The sequence below is a fragment of the Amyelois transitella genome, chromosome 15 (genome assembly GCF_032362555.1).
Source record: "Amyelois transitella isolate CPQ chromosome 15, ilAmyTran1.1, whole genome shotgun sequence".
In the NCBI taxonomy this organism is placed as follows: Eukaryota; Metazoa; Arthropoda; class Insecta; order Lepidoptera; family Pyralidae; genus Amyelois; species Amyelois transitella.
The window spans coordinates 2,484,845-2,500,541 of NC_083518.1; the positions used below are offsets into that span (position 1 = coordinate 2,484,845).

Genomic DNA, 15,697 nt, shown 5'->3' on the forward strand with positions numbered 1-15,697 from the left:
CTACATTGAGCTTTAACAAAAGCAAATTAACTTCAACAAATCTTCAGAGATAAACTCATTGCTCTTCGTATGTTACGGGAACAAGAAATTAGGCGGATCTGCTTCGTACATGCATTTGGCCGTCGCAAACGCTGCTTCGCAAATATCCTTGTACTGTTTTGCTGAAAAACAAAAACAAACAAATCGTCAATAAGTAATACTACTTCTACCTACATACTTACATAATGGTCACGTCTATATCCCGTGCGGGGTAGACAGAGCCAACAGTCTTGAAAAGACTGAATGGCCACGTTCAGCTATTTGACTTAATGATAGAATTGAGATTCAAATTGTGTCAGGTTGCTAGCCCATCGCCTAAAGAATCCCTAGTTTGTAAGCCTATCCCTTAGTCGCCTTTTACGACATCCATGGGAAAGAGATGAAGTGGTCCTATTCTTTTTTGTATTGGTGCCGGGAACCACACGGCATACTTCTACCTCCTGACTTTAATCCCGGTAGCATCCTCGTCACCCTGGAGAGGAGCCCGGGGTACGCCTTTGACCATGGGTCCTGGATTCGGTGAGTCAGGTTTTTACCCGAAGCGACTTCTATCTGCCCTCCGCAACCTTTGTAGGGGAACCTAACCCAAATTGAAATCATGGTTACACATCTAGTTGCCTGAATGTGCAGGTTTCCTCAACATGTTTTCAAACTAATGTACCTACATAACTTTGAAAATAGTCATTGGTTCCTACATGGCCGAGGTGGAATTCTAACCTTTGCCTTTTTACGCATTTTTACTGGACACCTTACTTTACCGACGCTCTTAATTAAATTCAATAAGTATATACATATATTCAATACGTTGGACTTAATATATTACAAAAATATACGCAAAAATTGGACTTTGAATCTGAACAAGTGAAGTCCAGAAAAGAATTTTACAAAGAAATAAAAAAACGCGTTCTTATTACGAGAAATATTAAAATGCATGTGGACTAGGTTTTGCTCAAGACTTTCTCGAAAGGTTTCGTCGTTTTTTTAAATAAATATCCTTCCTATCTCACCCTCGTAAAACATGGGCTGTTGAGAATTAACATTTGGCTACTTACCAACTCCTCTACACTTCTCTATGGTTTCCTTTACCGCGTCCTTCATATCCGCAGGGAACATCATGTCGACCTGCTTTATCATAGCCTCGTGGATTATCTTGTTGTTCTTCAACTGTAAACAATTTAGAATAGAAAAACAAACAACTACAAAAATCATTAGATTGTTTTTTTCTTAAATTTTGTGGTTGGATTTCCCCAACGATAAAGAAATTAAGTTATCAAAATGCAATTAAAAGCGATAGACATAAATAACAATAACGTATCTTGATCAAATTAAGGACGTCCTGGCAAAGGGTCAGATCAAGAGTACCCGAAACCGCCGAGCTTGCATGAAGAGGGTAATTAATGTGGATGAAGCGACAGAAGTATCGTGGCAAGTGGAAGGATGTAGTCATTGCCTAACCCTTGAGAAAAAAAGACGTGATTTTATATATGTATGACTATAAATAACAACAATTGGGAGATTGTGATATATATGGGCACATATGCGTAGGTATCATATCAAATTAAAGTAAAAAAACTTTCAAAGGAAATAAAAAGGGAAGAGTCTAAAAATATTTCTGATTGTACAATGTGAGAAAGGCAAAATATACGGTGTCACTACTTCAATTTACCCCGACTCTCCTCGCTCCGCCTTACAGCGTGTAGGTACTTTTTTTAGAAACATTTTTCCACACACCGTTTTTTGTTTCAACCGCTCCGTTTTTTGACCGCGTCGTAATTAAACTCCGCGCCATTGGACAAAGCTCTATTCGACTTATAGTCTCTATTTAGTTTAGATCAGAGGTCAGATTTTTATGTTGCTCCCTAAGAGATAGACTTACAAACTTGGGATTCCTTTTTAGGCGATGGGCTAGCAACCTGTCACTATTTGAATCTCAATTCCATTATTAAGCTGAATAGCTGAACGTGGCCATTCAGTGTTTTCAAGACTGTTGGCTCTGCCTACCCCGCAAGGGATATAGACGTGACCGTATGTATGTATGTATATTTTCAACTTACAGCACCACCCACGGAGTAAATGCAAGCTATGTAGCACATCACATTCTTCTCTTCCAGAAACTTGCCCTTGTCAATGTCACCGACCTGTTCTGTAAAATATTATGTAATTATTGATTTTATTTCCTACTTTATTATTAACTAGCATTTTCACCCACAGTTTCGACTGCGCGAATTTAGCGCTACCTACAAAAGAATACTTTCGCAAATTCCATGGAACTATAGTTTTTTCCTGGAATAAAGTTACCTTACGTAACGTCCTTACCCAGCCTCTTGTTTATATATAAGCCAAATGTTAAAATGATTTGTTCAGAAGATTACACGTTACAAGCAAACTTACTCTCGCATTTAAATAATTTCCTTTTCCATTTCTACAATATTTAGGTAAGTATTCTGTCTAATCACGTACATAAATAATATATTTCGTTACTTTACCTAGTTATATGTATGTGCCCAATTAATTTCAGCATTTTTGAAACAATTTGGATTAAATTTTAATGGGAAATAAAGGCATGAGTAAAATAATAATGATTTACCTTCGGTGACGTCATTTTTCGGCATACATGTTTTCTTCATCAGCTTGCCTGAGTTTTTAACCTGTTGCCTGGTCATCTGAAATTATATGGAAGTATAAATTATTAAAAAACAATATTTATCAAAACGAACTTTTGGGCGTTTTATTGAATTTAAAATTATTTTTACTTAGATATATTAATATACTAAAAAAGCTAAGAAATAATTTCTCTAAATTTTGACAAAATAGAAGTAACGGATATAAGGTAGGTACACTAGTTAAATAATAATAAAATGACTGCCAGAAAAGCACTACAAGGGATTAAAATTTATAAGAAAAAAAAATACTTACTCCATTCACACCGAAATATTTCAAAGTGAAGAGTACACATAAAAAATAAATCAAATTAATTTTGGAAAGCATTTTAATTTCGGTTATATAAATCCTTTCTATGTAACAGAATCCATCACAAACACTAGTTTAATATTTGTCAACATAACCGCTTTTATAGTTATTTTACAGGCTATATTTATTTTACTTCGAAGATATTAAAACTAGCAATTATTAACTTCATTCTGTAAGTAAAGTTTTTTATAGTTAGTTTTAATGTGTAAAACGCTACCAAAGTTTTATTATTCGAAAATATTAAATTTTATAATTTGAAACTGTCGAAGTATATTTTTGATAAAATATATGTTTAATATAATATTTTAGTTTAATTAAAATGTCTTAACATCTAAGAAATCGGTAACGTCTACGTTAATATCACCAACATAGGCGTATTTGTGATTACATCTGATTCATAAATAGTTAATCAAAAAATTATAAATATAAAAATCTAAACAATTTTTATTATAAACCTGTTATTTAAAAAAATATATAAACTTATCAAACGAGGATCAAAACGTTACCTTGCGAATCAAAACACAAAAACACATCTTTTTACATGTTGGAGCGCAATTTTAAAATTGTCACAAAAATTTAAATTTGTTTATGATTTATTTTCATTGGTGATTTGATACAAATTAAGATAACTCTATATTTTATTATTTTAAGAAAATTGACATAAATTATTGATACTTAAATACTATTTTTTTTACTTTATTTCCTGAATTTTAAACTTTTTTAGTTATATAATAATGCTTCTACATGAAAATTTTTATTTCTTTTAGTTATATATATTAGTCATACATTTTTTGTTTCCTTGTTCCATGATATTAGTTATTTATGTAGATCTCGTCCATTTCATTCGACATAATGTATATGTATGATTTCGTATAAAAGTTGTTTTTACTCTTTTGCAATTTACGTATACGTAATATTTCGTATAACATTGTGATTCAATAATAGAAGCCCTTAGAACGCCTTGATTTGGCACTATCATGCATACATTGATATTAATTGTAATTATATAGGTATCTACTACGTACAAAGGAAGAATGATGTTGCTTATTTTTTATGAATACTGTATTGAAGATACATTGATAAACATGTTGATGAAATTGTAGGTATGTTTTGTTATGGAAACACGAAGTTAGGCGGGTCATACTCGTACAAGCATTTTGTCCCGTAGAATACGCGTTCGCAAACGTCGTTGTACTTTTCCTCTGAAAAAAAATAATTAAATATTATGAGAATGTTATGATCTTCTTTGTTTAAAAGGGGGAGAGTGTTACGAACTCCTTTGTCTTTTATAACCTTTAAATTGTAATTGAAAATGAAAAGAACCAATAAATGTTTTGAAAAGTAATATGCCTTTTAACAACAAATATGCATTATTTTCACTGCGAAATAGCTATGTTTCCTATTATAAAAAAAAACATGAATTTTTTTTATAATTTTCCGCTAATGGCTTTTGCATTTTGGCACTGCCTATCCCATAAGGGATAAATATGGAAAAGCTTGCATAAAGAGAGTTATGAATGTATAGATGAAGTGAAATAAGTATGCAGGGATCGTAACAAGTTAAAAGATGCAGTCTATGCCAACCCCTCCGGAAAAGAGGCGTGATTTATTGTAAGTATATAGGTAGGTACTCACGGACGGGCATGCAATGGTCTACTCCTTTCTTGACTGCTGATTTCATGTCGGCAGGGTACAAGGCTTCTACTTGTTTGTTTATCAAATCCTGATTCAATTTGTCATTTCTCACCTTAAGAAAAGAAAAGAAGTCGTCAGCCTCCATTAGGATACTAGGGGTGAGTAACACAGAACTAAAAGGCACTATTAAGATTTTGTAGAAAAAGAATATGTTTATTTTACATCACAACAAATTCACCTGAACATTATGCTTGTGTTATAAACTTTGACTAAACAATAATTAATACCAGTGGACAGTATTGTTGTGGAAATTAGGTTAGGTGTCAGAAGAACCTGTGGTCCAGGTCACCAGGCCCACGGCCCGAGATGACACTATATGTGGTATAAGTATACATTGACTACGTGACATACACTACATAGTATAAAACAAAGTCGCTATTTTAGTCTGATTGTCTGTATGCTTAAATCTTTAAAATTACGCAACGGATTTTGATGCGGTTTTTTTGTAACAGGTAGAGTGATTCAAGAGGAAGGTTTTTATGTATATTTTTTTCCGAATTTTGCACCCGTGCGAAGCCGGGGCGGGTCGCTAGTACATCATAAGCCAATGATCTATGACTCCCGTACTTTAGCCCTCCGATGTAGGGAGTCAAGAAAATGCGCAATCCGAATATTATACGACTCGTATAACCGAAAGGTTGGTAGAACTATAGGTGTTCGTGGGATAGTGAATCGACCGGGCGTTTTTCCTGGTCATATTGTAATTACACATGTCAAATGTGCACATTCGTGCTTTGCCTTGTGGTTCCCAGCATTTTAATATAGGACCACTGCATGTCTTTCAAATGGATGTTGTAAAAGACGGAGTAAGGCTTATAAACTTGGGTTCTCCTTGTAGGCGATGGACAAGAAACCTGTCACTATTTAAATTGCAATGTCATATAGCTGAACGTGGCCTTCCAGTCTTTTCAAGACTGTCTGCCTCGCAAGATATACAGACGTGATTATATGTATATATGTAATTCATTTTAAGAGGATAAGAAAAAAAACTTACCACTTGCATGTTTTTGTAAACGCAAGTTACATAACACATGACTTTACGGTCTTCTATAAACACTCCTTGTTCTATTTTATCAATTTTATCTGTAAGCGAAAAATATTTGTTGCAGGTCATAAAATTTAAATAAAATCTAGAATTGATCCGCCACCTACAAAAAAATAAAGGTTTTCCGCAAATCGCGCGGGAACTGTAACGGATGAAAAGTGTCCATGCCCTTTTCCGAATAGAGACATTGGTAAATGGCCGAATAGGGATTTAAACCTGTGCCTATCTGCGCGCCACGCATTTTACGCATGTAACCTTACCGATTAGACCACCAATGCTCTTAATTAAACCCTTAACTTTATACATTCAATACGTTGGACTTAATATATTACAAAAAATACGCAAACATTTGACTTTAAATCTGAACAAGTGAAGTAGAAAAAGTATTCTGCATAGAAATAAAAAAATCTGCGTACCTATTACGAGAAAGATTAAATTACATATGGACTTTATTACTTTACGTTAAAAAGTAGTCATTACCTTCAGACACTCCAATTTTCGGTACACACTGTTTCTTTACGATAGTCAAAGTTTTCTTCAACTGTGCCCTTGTCATCTAAAATGTGAATTATAAATCATATATTTTTACTTTTTGGGGTTTTTGGGTTTAATAGGTAGAGTAAGGATATGTTTTTTTTAGTTTATACTGACACGTAACACAATCACCAAATCGTCTTATTTTATTTTATTTATTTGTAAGTTGTTGTATTATTTGTAAAAAAAAATAAAAGGAATTGAAGAAGAAATCGAGGTATACTTATAAAAAAATAATATAACTTACTCCATAGCAACTTTGATATAATATAATGAGAACGATGAAACAAAACAATCCACGCATATTTTCATAAACAATCACCACTTTTGACAATATCTTCTTTACAGTACTTATACAAACCGAATGACATCAAATTTAATTATCATTTACTTAAATATCAGTAAACGTTTTCCGAAATCCGTAAACGGTCGTTTAACCTTTAATTTTGTCAAATTATACGTTACTTAAACGTTTAGGCCGGTCACAGCCTAGAAACATTTTATTCATAATCCTCCTGGCGTTAGTTCATATTGCGTTCTCACTTCTGCAAATAAATCTGGATAGGTTCTTACGAAACCACTTCTCTCTGACCTGCACAACCTTGCAAGGATACCTCGATTTGAATCATGATTACACGATTCAGTTCGTGACATTCAGGTTTCTTCAAAATGATACGCACCTCAGCGTAAGAGCATAAGTTTGCATTTAAAGTATTAAAAACATGAAAGTCATTAGAACAATATATGATGTTGCTAGCAAATATTCAATTTCAAAAAAAGAATTTTTTTTTTCTTGTAAAGAGAACTTGAAGGAGCATTAAACTCTTTCAATAAAAATACCTAAACAAGTTATATTTCTGTTAAATCATAATGATTATAATTAAAACACCTATATTTCCTTAATATAATGAGAATATAATAATACCATCTTAGACAATCTTAAAAATTTAGTAATGTTGAAAAAGTAATATTCGTTACATTATTCTCAATTTTAACGTTTTCCAATTGTGTATTTACAGCCTATTAGGAAGTGAAGTACAATAAAGCCATTATCATGGAGCCTCCCCAGCATTTAGCCATATGTATTAATTTTATGCCATCACACGATCATTATGTCAGGTGAACTATAAAAATGCAAAGTAAACAAAAACATATTTATTCATAGTTTCGCTGTTATTTAATAAACAAATTTATTGTAAGAAGATGATTATTTTTTATATGGATATAAACCGGATAAATATAGTAGACTTGATATTGGATGAAATTTTGTCTTAAATAATAATATAAATAAATACATTACATATACATATTGTGGGAAATATGCCTTTTTTCAACCACAATTATGGAAAAATGAATGATTTCGGGTCAAAATCGTACATACATTTCGCCATCCAATAAGCTGCTTCACACACATCCTTATAGTTTTTACCTGAAAAGATATAAAAAAAAATATTTGTGTATTAAATATGTATTATGTATAATATTTGTATATTAACACCTCATTAATGATTATGCACTTATAAATTAATCATAAGTCTCATAAAGTAGGTAAGTATGGTTATTTAAAGTTATGCAGAAAAAGAAGATCACTCTTCTTAAAATTCAATTTTAGAGGAAGAAATGTTACGCGTTGATCCAAACGTTGACATTAATTGATAATAAAATAATAATACATATAATCACGTCTAAATCCCCTGCGGGGTCGACAGAGCCAACAGTCTAAAAAAGACTGATAGGCCACGTTCAGTTGATTGGCATAATGATAGAATTAAGATTTAAATAGTGACAGGTTGCTAACCCATCGCCTAAAAGAAGAATCACAAATTTATTAACCTATCCCGTAATCGCCTTCTGCAACATCCGTTGGAACGATATGGAGTGATCCTATTTTTTCATTTATTGATGCCGGGAACCACACGGCACTAATAAAATAATAATAGTTTAATTTACGTTCATAGAATCATGCCACATACCAACATCCTTGCAGTTGGTGGCGGCTGCTTTGATTGGTTCTTTCAGTTCCTGTGGGAACATCATGTCAATCTGCTTAATAATGGCGTCGTAGTTGAGTTTGTTGTTTTTAATCTGAAAATAAAAATACATATTTGTATAAATGGGAAAGAATATAACGTTTCAACGCGAAGCCGAAGTCTTTAAGCGAATAATCTTATGGATTAAATTTGGCAAATGATGTGAAGTGAAGTGGCTTCACAGGTTCTACGTTGTTTATATCATAAGTTTACGAGTAAAAACATAACATGTAATCACGTTTATATCCCCCGCGGGGTAGAGAGAGCCAACAGTCATCAAAAGACTGAAAGGCCACGCCCAGCTGGCTTGATAGAATTGAGATTCTAATAGTGACACGTAATTAAGATCCAACAAAAAAGGGCGTACTTACTTGGAAACAACAAAAAAAAGAATAGGTCCACTCCATCTCTTTCCCATGAATGTCTTAAAAGGCGACTAAAGGACAGACTTTTATAGTTGAGATTCCTCTTTTAGGCAATGGGCTGGCAACCTGTCACTGATTGAATTTGAATTCCATCTTAGCCACACTGTTCAACGTTGCCATTCAGTCTTTTCAGGACTATTGGCTCTGTCAACTCCGCAAGGAATATAGACGTGATTGTATGTATATGTATAGTATTATTAATGGCCCTGTGGATATACTTACAACTTGCGTCATACTGTAGACACAGGAGATGTAGCACATCACCCGTCGATCCTCAATGAACTTTCCTTGCTCTATCTCCCCTATTTCTTCTGCAAAATTAAAAACCTTTAAGAATAACTATTCGATTATGTTTTGAATATTAATTTCAACTTTTGAGCTTTTATTATGAGTGCAATAAGGTTTAAATGATGAAAAAAAATTATTATCAACTAAAGCTTGCTAAATCATACAGGAATCTGCACGCTGAATTTCAAATCTTCAAATCTAACGGTTTGGGTTGTTAGTTAATAAAAGTCAATGCCCTATTTCATTTATATTACCTTCTGTTACATCGTTCTTTGGCATACAAGATTTCTTCATTAATTTCCCGGAATTTTTCAACTGCTGCCTCGTCATCTGCAGTAAAAAAAATTAACTTCAATACATGAATTTATATTATGTATCTACTATATCCTAAAAAAATTGTTCCAACTCCTTGGCTTGAGTAGTAAAATTTATGTTATACTGATTATTTTGTCAGCAAGAGAATGCTTACCGCAAATGCATTCTCAAATAACAAAAAAATAATAGACACAACACAAAATAAAAACACTGCATTCAGAGACGCCATTATAGAAAAATGGCGTCCATAATTCAATTTTCAGAATTTTATACTTACATCTCATGAAACTATGATTGATTGATTATATGTAAAAATGCACGAAGACATGTTAAAGATATAGTATTAATGCATCTCACTATAAGTAGTTCCATACTACACGTAAGCTGTTTATGATAATTACTATATAATCATGAAAAAAAAATAACGTCATATGAATAAGGAAGTTTTATGGGATAATGAGACTGTGAAATGAGACCCTCGCAAAATGAACATAATAAACTTGATCATAATAAGATTAAATTAGTTATAAGTTTAGTTGTCTAATGATCAGGTATCATTTTCCCCTCGCTGTAAGATCACCGATTAGCATAGCAAAAGTGATGGTAGAACTCATAAAGATTATTGAGACGGCCATAAGAATAGCCATGATTATTTCAGACGCATGAAGTCCTAATTATTATTAAACAATTCTGTTATTTTCACACGTAGACACGTCTTCAATACCAATAGTCTTAGAAATATTCGGAGGCCTTGTTCAGATCCGTCTATTGCATTCATATATATCCAATTAACATTGATCAGACTCACAAGTTTCCAGTAGAATTTCGAGCACGTGTGATTTAATTGTAGGCTTTTAACGTGTCAATTAACAAGGTGCATATTAGCTGCAAAATTGTGAAAAGTGTATCCATAATTTTCGTTTCTTTTCAAGCTTCAAAGATTTCATGTTAATTTTTTAAAAATTTATTTGGTTTTTTTATAAGTAGTTTAAAGACTCAAATCTTGCTCACTTTAAGCAGATTGAGGTCAAACGTACTCAAATTATCTATTAATCATCATCTCAGACCTATGGGTCTCCTCAAAAATACCTTCCTTCTGTTATATTTCTAGACAAAAAATAGGGTTTTTTTTAAGTTCATTTAATCATTTTCCCAATTTCAAACGCCATCATGGTCGCACTACGTGCATTGCTCATTATTCACTACAACAACCTTGCTAATTAGGAAGCCTTATAAGCAATGTGATGAAGATCAAGGCTTCTTTGGGTCATGAGAACTAAGTCTGAATCATGTTACGGGGTATACTGAAGTTTTTGTTATCTATTTTCTTGATTTTGGGTGCTTGTGAAGCTGTAAGTACTTTTATCAAAAATAGTCACGTATTTCTTTTTTGTCTTCGAATCACTTGAACTACATAGACCTTAATGGAGGCCGAAAATATCCTGTCATAGAGATAAGGTGCCAACCAATAGATAGAAATATTTGTGTGTGGAGAAAAAAAAAATCAGAACATGATTCTGTCTGGCTCCAAAGTATCTATATATAATAGAGCTATAAATAATAGAGCTTGAAACAACAATATCTATCGACCCAGATCTTGCTGCGTGGATCTAAGTAGTTCTGGATGAATAATGAAGAAAAAAAAATGATAGTTTAGACTAATAATAAAGTAGTTCAGACTTCGTTTCCGTAGGAGCTAACAGAAGTATTAGTATGTTTCTCCTGAAGGTCTTGTCTAGGTTTGGGTCAAATTTAATCATTTTTTATTTTATTTTATATTAATATACTAATATAATAAACTACGAGCGAACCTTTAGAAAAAACAATTTAATAACTTGTTTACCCAACCAAACTAATGATGCTTTTAAAACAAACAGTAATAATAAACCAAAAAAAAAATGTGTTCTAAATTAATGTCTTGGTTATCTAATAATAACATCAACCACAATGATTTCAGATGACGATGAAGCAAATAAAAAACACAGGGAAAATGATGAGAAAAACTTGCCAGCCCAAAAACAATGTAGCCGACGGTACGTAGTTAATTTGGTGCTTACACTTTATTTGTAACCCCCGCCAAAAAGATGGGTGTTAAAATTTTATTGATTTGTATCACTGTCGCTCCAAAATGTTAAATTTATTCATAATCCTCCTGGCGTTAGTCCCATTCTTCACCTCTATGGATTCAATTTTACAAAAAGAGGCTTAGTCCGACCTAAATAGAAAAGGGAAGGAAATTATAAAAAAATACGTGGCACAGATTGAGTCAGCCTCGTAAGTTCGAAACTTGTGTTACGAGATACTTACTCAACGATACTATATTGTATAATAAATACTTATATAAATAAACATTCATGGTTTTATGTGTGTTTAAAGTTTTAAGTAATAACAACAATTGGTGTGTCTCAAAAATTAATATTCCATCCTGATGTTTTTAGAAAAAATCGATCCATTGAATGAGGGAATTTTCATCGACGAGAAAGAAGTCAAATGTTACATAGCTTGCATCATGAAAATGGCCAATACGGTGAGTATATTTATTGTAACTCTTTGATATACAACAAAAAAAAATCCTCTTTTCGTAACACTAATGAACTTTTCATTTTCCAACACCAAATCGAAATGATATTTTTCTTTCTAATAATAAAATTTCTTAGCTATAAGCTGCTGAGCTTCGCATCCGTTGGAAAATAAATATAAAGTAGCTTTTGTGTAAGATCGGTTATTTAACTAAGTACCTATAATCATACAAAATCTTATCAAAACCAATTCTGCGAATTAACTGTGAAAGCGTAAGAACAGACAGACAGACTCGGGTATTTGTAAACCCTACTTCTTTACTTATATTCATAATGCAAAAGTAACTCTACCTGTCTGTCTGTTACGCTATCACCCATAAACCACTCTACCGATTTTGATGAGATTTGATACAGAGATAGAGTTGACGCTGAGGATGAACATAGTCTTTTTATTGCGAAAAAAGGGGAAGAAGTGAAAGATAATCGGTAAACTTTTACGACAACAGAAGTCGCGGGCAACAGCTAGTATTAAATAGGTCTCAATTTTCTGAAAATTGATTTAGTAGCTGATAATGCTCAAAGCACTTATTCGTGTAAGGTTGCAAATATTTTTTATAAAAATACTTCATAAAATGTAAGTCCAATCCCCTGAAAATATACATATCATAATAATCACATCCTTATCCCTTGTGGGGAACAAAAAACAGACCCAACAGTCTTAAAAACACTAATGGGCCACATTCAGCTGTTTGGCAATTTCAAATAGTGACAGGTTGCTAGCACATCGCCTAAAAAAGAATCCCAAGTCATGTATAGATAGCCTATCCCTTAGTTACCTTATACGACATCCATGGGAACGAGATGGAGTGGTCCTATTCTTTTTTTTAATATTATAATATTTGTTTAGAAAAATTACAAAAAAATTACTTTCAGATTAAAAACGGCAAATTAAATTTTGATGCAGCATTGAAGCAAGTAGATCTTCTGTTGCCTGAGGAATTAAAGGAACCCACTAAGGATGCTATGAGCGCTTGTAGGAAAGTCCGTGAGTATTATCCTTCCTTACTTTATTGAAAACAAACACATTTATTTCTACACATGAGACCCTTATCCACAGACAGATACGTGCACGTGAACTAGAAATATAAAAAAATACATAAATATATTAAAATTATAAGTATATGCGAAAGTTTGTATTTCTATATCTAAACTGACAGAATTTGATAAAATTTTGTGCGAATATAGAATAGGCCAATAAAGAAATGCCCATGGTAACGTGTAAAACGGGAAATTGAGATTAAAGCGAGTAGAGCTGCGGTAAAAAGCTAGTATATACACTTAGTATATATACTTAGTATTTACATAAGATTTGACCAATGACAAAAGTAACTGGGCATATATTGGCACTATCACACTTCACACACAATTTATAATAATTTAAATGTTTAAATAATACCGTGTGGCACCAATAAAAAAAATAATAGGACCTCACCTTCTTTTTCCCATGGATGTCGCAAAAGGCGACTAAGTAATAGGTTTATAAACTTGGGATTTTTTTTAGGCGATGGGCTAGCAACCTGTCACTATTTGAATCTCAATTCTATCATCAAGCCTAAAAGTTGAACTTGGACTATTAGTCTTTTCAAGACTGTTGGCTCTGTCTCCCATCCCATGTATGTTTAAATAATATATTTATTTATATAAACTGTATTTAATTGGAAAACTTATAAGCTATGCGAATGACTGATATAAACTGATGTTGCTTGCTTCATTGCTTTTATTTATTTAAAAGAAAATGGGCTTTTATGTGTAAGTATTTTATAATACCTGTGTTCCCGTATCTAGAGTAGGTATATTAATAGATACCTACCGATATAAGATATTTTACATAAAAGCAACGCGAAATTTGAAATTGAATCCACTTATTTTAGTTAAGATTAATTTAACATTTAACCTTTTTTCTCCGTCAAAATAAATAAAAGTAATACCTATTTTTTTATTACAGCGGATGACTACAAGGACATATGCGACGCGTCATTCCACGTCACCAAATGCATTTATAATCACAATCCGTCAATATTTTTCTTTCCATAGTTGTTGAATATATTTTATTTTCATACCACTACAGTTTTAAATACAAATTACTACTTTTAAACCTTCAAAGGCTGTGGAGATCACACGGTTCGTGTAAAAACCTGACTTACCCTATCCAGAATTGGTCAAAGGCGCATCCTGTGAGGGGTTAGTGCGAGTTTTACTCGATCAAACGCGTCAAGCAAGTAATCATGAATTTGTATGGAACAGCTTTAGTGCCATCGCGTTACCACTAGGTGGCGCTATACAATCACAAATTTGTGTTTACTTGCTCGACGCGTTTGATCGAGTAAAACTCGCACTTACCTGAGGGGTTAGTCTTCCCTCCGAAGAAACTACTACTGACATAAACAATAACACAAAACTTAGGTACATACTAAAGGTTATGTGACGAAGAAACTCAAACTCAAACTTGATGAAATAAAGGATGTCCAGGCAAAGGGTCAGGGCAAGACTACCCGAAACCAGCGAGCTTGCATGAAGAAAGTAATGAATGTGGATGAAGCGAAAGAAGTATGCAGAGATCGCAGGCAGAGATCAGGCAGATATAGTCTCTGCTTACCCCTCCGGAGAAAAGGCGTGATTTTATGTATGTGATATACTCAAAACTACTGACCGATTGTGAACCAATGAATGGTACACAAATAAAATAGACCTTTAAGAATAACACAGAAGACTTTTTTCTAGACATTCCCACAGGAGCGAAACCGCGCTGAAAAGCTAGTATCATACTCGTATAAAAAACATTTATGCTGTCAACTGTCTATCTCTATAAATATGTAAGGCGGTAATTTATTTGTACAGATTCAACAGTTTGACTCCAACAAGCATACAATATTATTATTTCTAACGATATTAGATTAAGTCAGTCAAAAAACTGTGTAATTATAACAGGAGCTACCAAGACCTTGGTTGGAGTCAGCCAAGCGTGGTTAATATGCACCAAGTTTAGAGTAGTAACTAGTCATTACATGTACTCCGGATATGTTGAATTTTCTACACACTAGATCATGATATTGAGACGACCAAACGAATTCCGACCTAACTCTGAACAGGTTAAAGTTGACTTTGCAGATTTAGTTACAAGCATATAGAATTGACAGTCAATGTTAAATTGGGTAGATGTCCTACAATTTGTTACAATTTAATGACAATATTTATGTGAACCTAAATGATATATACAGGATCAGATACAGTTCCGTTTTGATTCAATTCTTAAATAGAGACATAACATAATCAAGTCTATAGCCCTTGCTAGACAAAGCCAAAAGTCTCGCAAAGACTGAAATGCCACGTTCAGCTGTATGGCTTATTGATGGAATTGAGATTCAAATAGTGACAGGTTGCTAGCCCATCGCCTAAAAAAGAATCCCGAGATTAATAGGGAGTTTACGTACCGACTTGCTAATGTACTGTGCACATAGACTTTGGAATAATATAAGACATTACTGATTCAGATTCTTTATATTCCTGTCCTAATGCATTTTATTTTATGAAATGAATTAATTCCTTATTTGTACACAGCAATAACACTACTTGCACTAACAAGTGGTGATTGTGAGTGATGCAAAAGAAGTACGTACAGTCAACCGCATATCAAGTTACCCTGCATGGAATTCTATGACACAGAAATAGGGGCGAATTTGTAGTGAATTTGGGAAAGTTGATGTTGACTGTACCTAATGTAGATGTCGTGGCAAGTCGATTTCGTATGTACCTGAAAAAAAAGCGAGGTCACAATAT

At 33.1% G+C, this 15,697-nt stretch overlaps 3 protein-coding genes across 3 annotated transcripts; 1 reads left to right on the plus strand and 2 right to left on the minus strand.

The window, feature by feature from the left end:
- Positions 1-22: 22 nt before the first annotated feature.
- On the minus strand, positions 23-6,653 carry LOC106135659 (uncharacterized). Its single transcript, XM_013336020.2, has 10 exons — positions 6,531-6,653; positions 6,230-6,305; positions 5,699-5,787; positions 4,645-4,756; positions 4,133-4,211; positions 2,956-3,082; positions 2,627-2,702; positions 2,094-2,182; positions 1,092-1,203; positions 23-161 (listed from the first exon to the last, which is right to left on the minus strand). Exons 1-10 carry the CDS (start codon positions 6,585-6,587, stop codon positions 73-75), a joined length of 906 nt encoding a protein of 301 aa, XP_013191474.2. The 5' UTR covers positions 6,588-6,653; the 3' UTR covers positions 23-72.
- A 941-nt stretch (positions 6,654-7,594) lies between these two features.
- LOC132902532 (general odorant-binding protein 19a-like) lies at positions 7,595-9,573 on the minus strand. The gene is made up of 5 exons (XM_060948045.1): positions 9,496-9,573; positions 9,281-9,356; positions 8,961-9,049; positions 8,257-8,368; positions 7,595-7,712 (listed from the first exon to the last, which is right to left on the minus strand). Exons 1-5 carry the CDS (start codon positions 9,568-9,570, stop codon positions 7,624-7,626), a joined length of 441 nt encoding a protein of 146 aa, XP_060804028.1. The 5' UTR covers positions 9,571-9,573; the 3' UTR covers positions 7,595-7,623.
- A 1,039-nt stretch (positions 9,574-10,612) lies between these two features.
- LOC106135743 (general odorant-binding protein 72-like) lies at positions 10,613-13,954 on the plus strand. The gene is made up of 5 exons (XM_013336116.2): positions 10,613-10,693; positions 11,299-11,374; positions 11,780-11,868; positions 12,794-12,905; positions 13,866-13,954. The coding sequence occupies exons 1-5, from the start codon at positions 10,631-10,633 to the stop codon at positions 13,952-13,954; spliced, it is 429 nt and encodes a 142-aa protein (XP_013191570.2). The 5' UTR covers positions 10,613-10,630.
- The last annotated feature ends 1,743 nt before the right edge of the window (positions 13,955-15,697 follow it).

Excerpts from the sequence above, each read along its gene's own strand:
- LOC106135659 (XM_013336020.2), bottom strand. The coding sequence starts at position 6,587 with ATGCGTGGATTGTTTTGTTTCATCGTTCTCATTATATTATATCAAAGT. Across the intron at positions 1,204-2,093 it reads TTTACTCCGTGGGTGGTGCT|TTGAAGAACAACAAGATAAT; the intron begins GTAAGTTGAAAA and ends AATTGTTTACAG. Across the intron at positions 162-1,091 it reads AGAGAAGTGTAGAGGAGTTG|CAAAACAGTACAAGGATATT; the intron begins GTAAGTAGCCAA and ends TTTGTTTTTCAG.
- LOC132902532 (XM_060948045.1), bottom strand. The coding sequence starts at position 9,570 with ATGGCGTCTCTGAATGCAGTGTTTTTATTTTGTGTTGTGTCTATTATT. Across the intron at positions 9,050-9,280 it reads AAAGAACGATGTAACAGAAG|AAGAAATAGGGGAGATAGAG; the intron begins GTAATATAAATG and ends TTAATTTTGCAG. Across the intron at positions 7,713-8,256 it reads CACCAACTGCAAGGATGTTG|GTAAAAACTATAAGGATGTG; the intron begins GTATGTGGCATG and ends ATATCTTTTCAG.
- LOC106135743 (XM_013336116.2), top strand. The coding sequence starts at position 10,631 with ATGTTACGGGGTATACTGAAGTTTTTGTTATCTATTTTCTTGATTTTG. Across the intron at positions 10,694-11,298 it reads TTTTGGGTGCTTGTGAAGCT|ATGACGATGAAGCAAATAAA; the intron begins GTAAGTACTTTT and ends CAATGATTTCAG. Across the intron at positions 12,906-13,865 it reads GAGCGCTTGTAGGAAAGTCC|CGGATGACTACAAGGACATA; the intron begins GTGAGTATTATC and ends TTTTTATTACAG.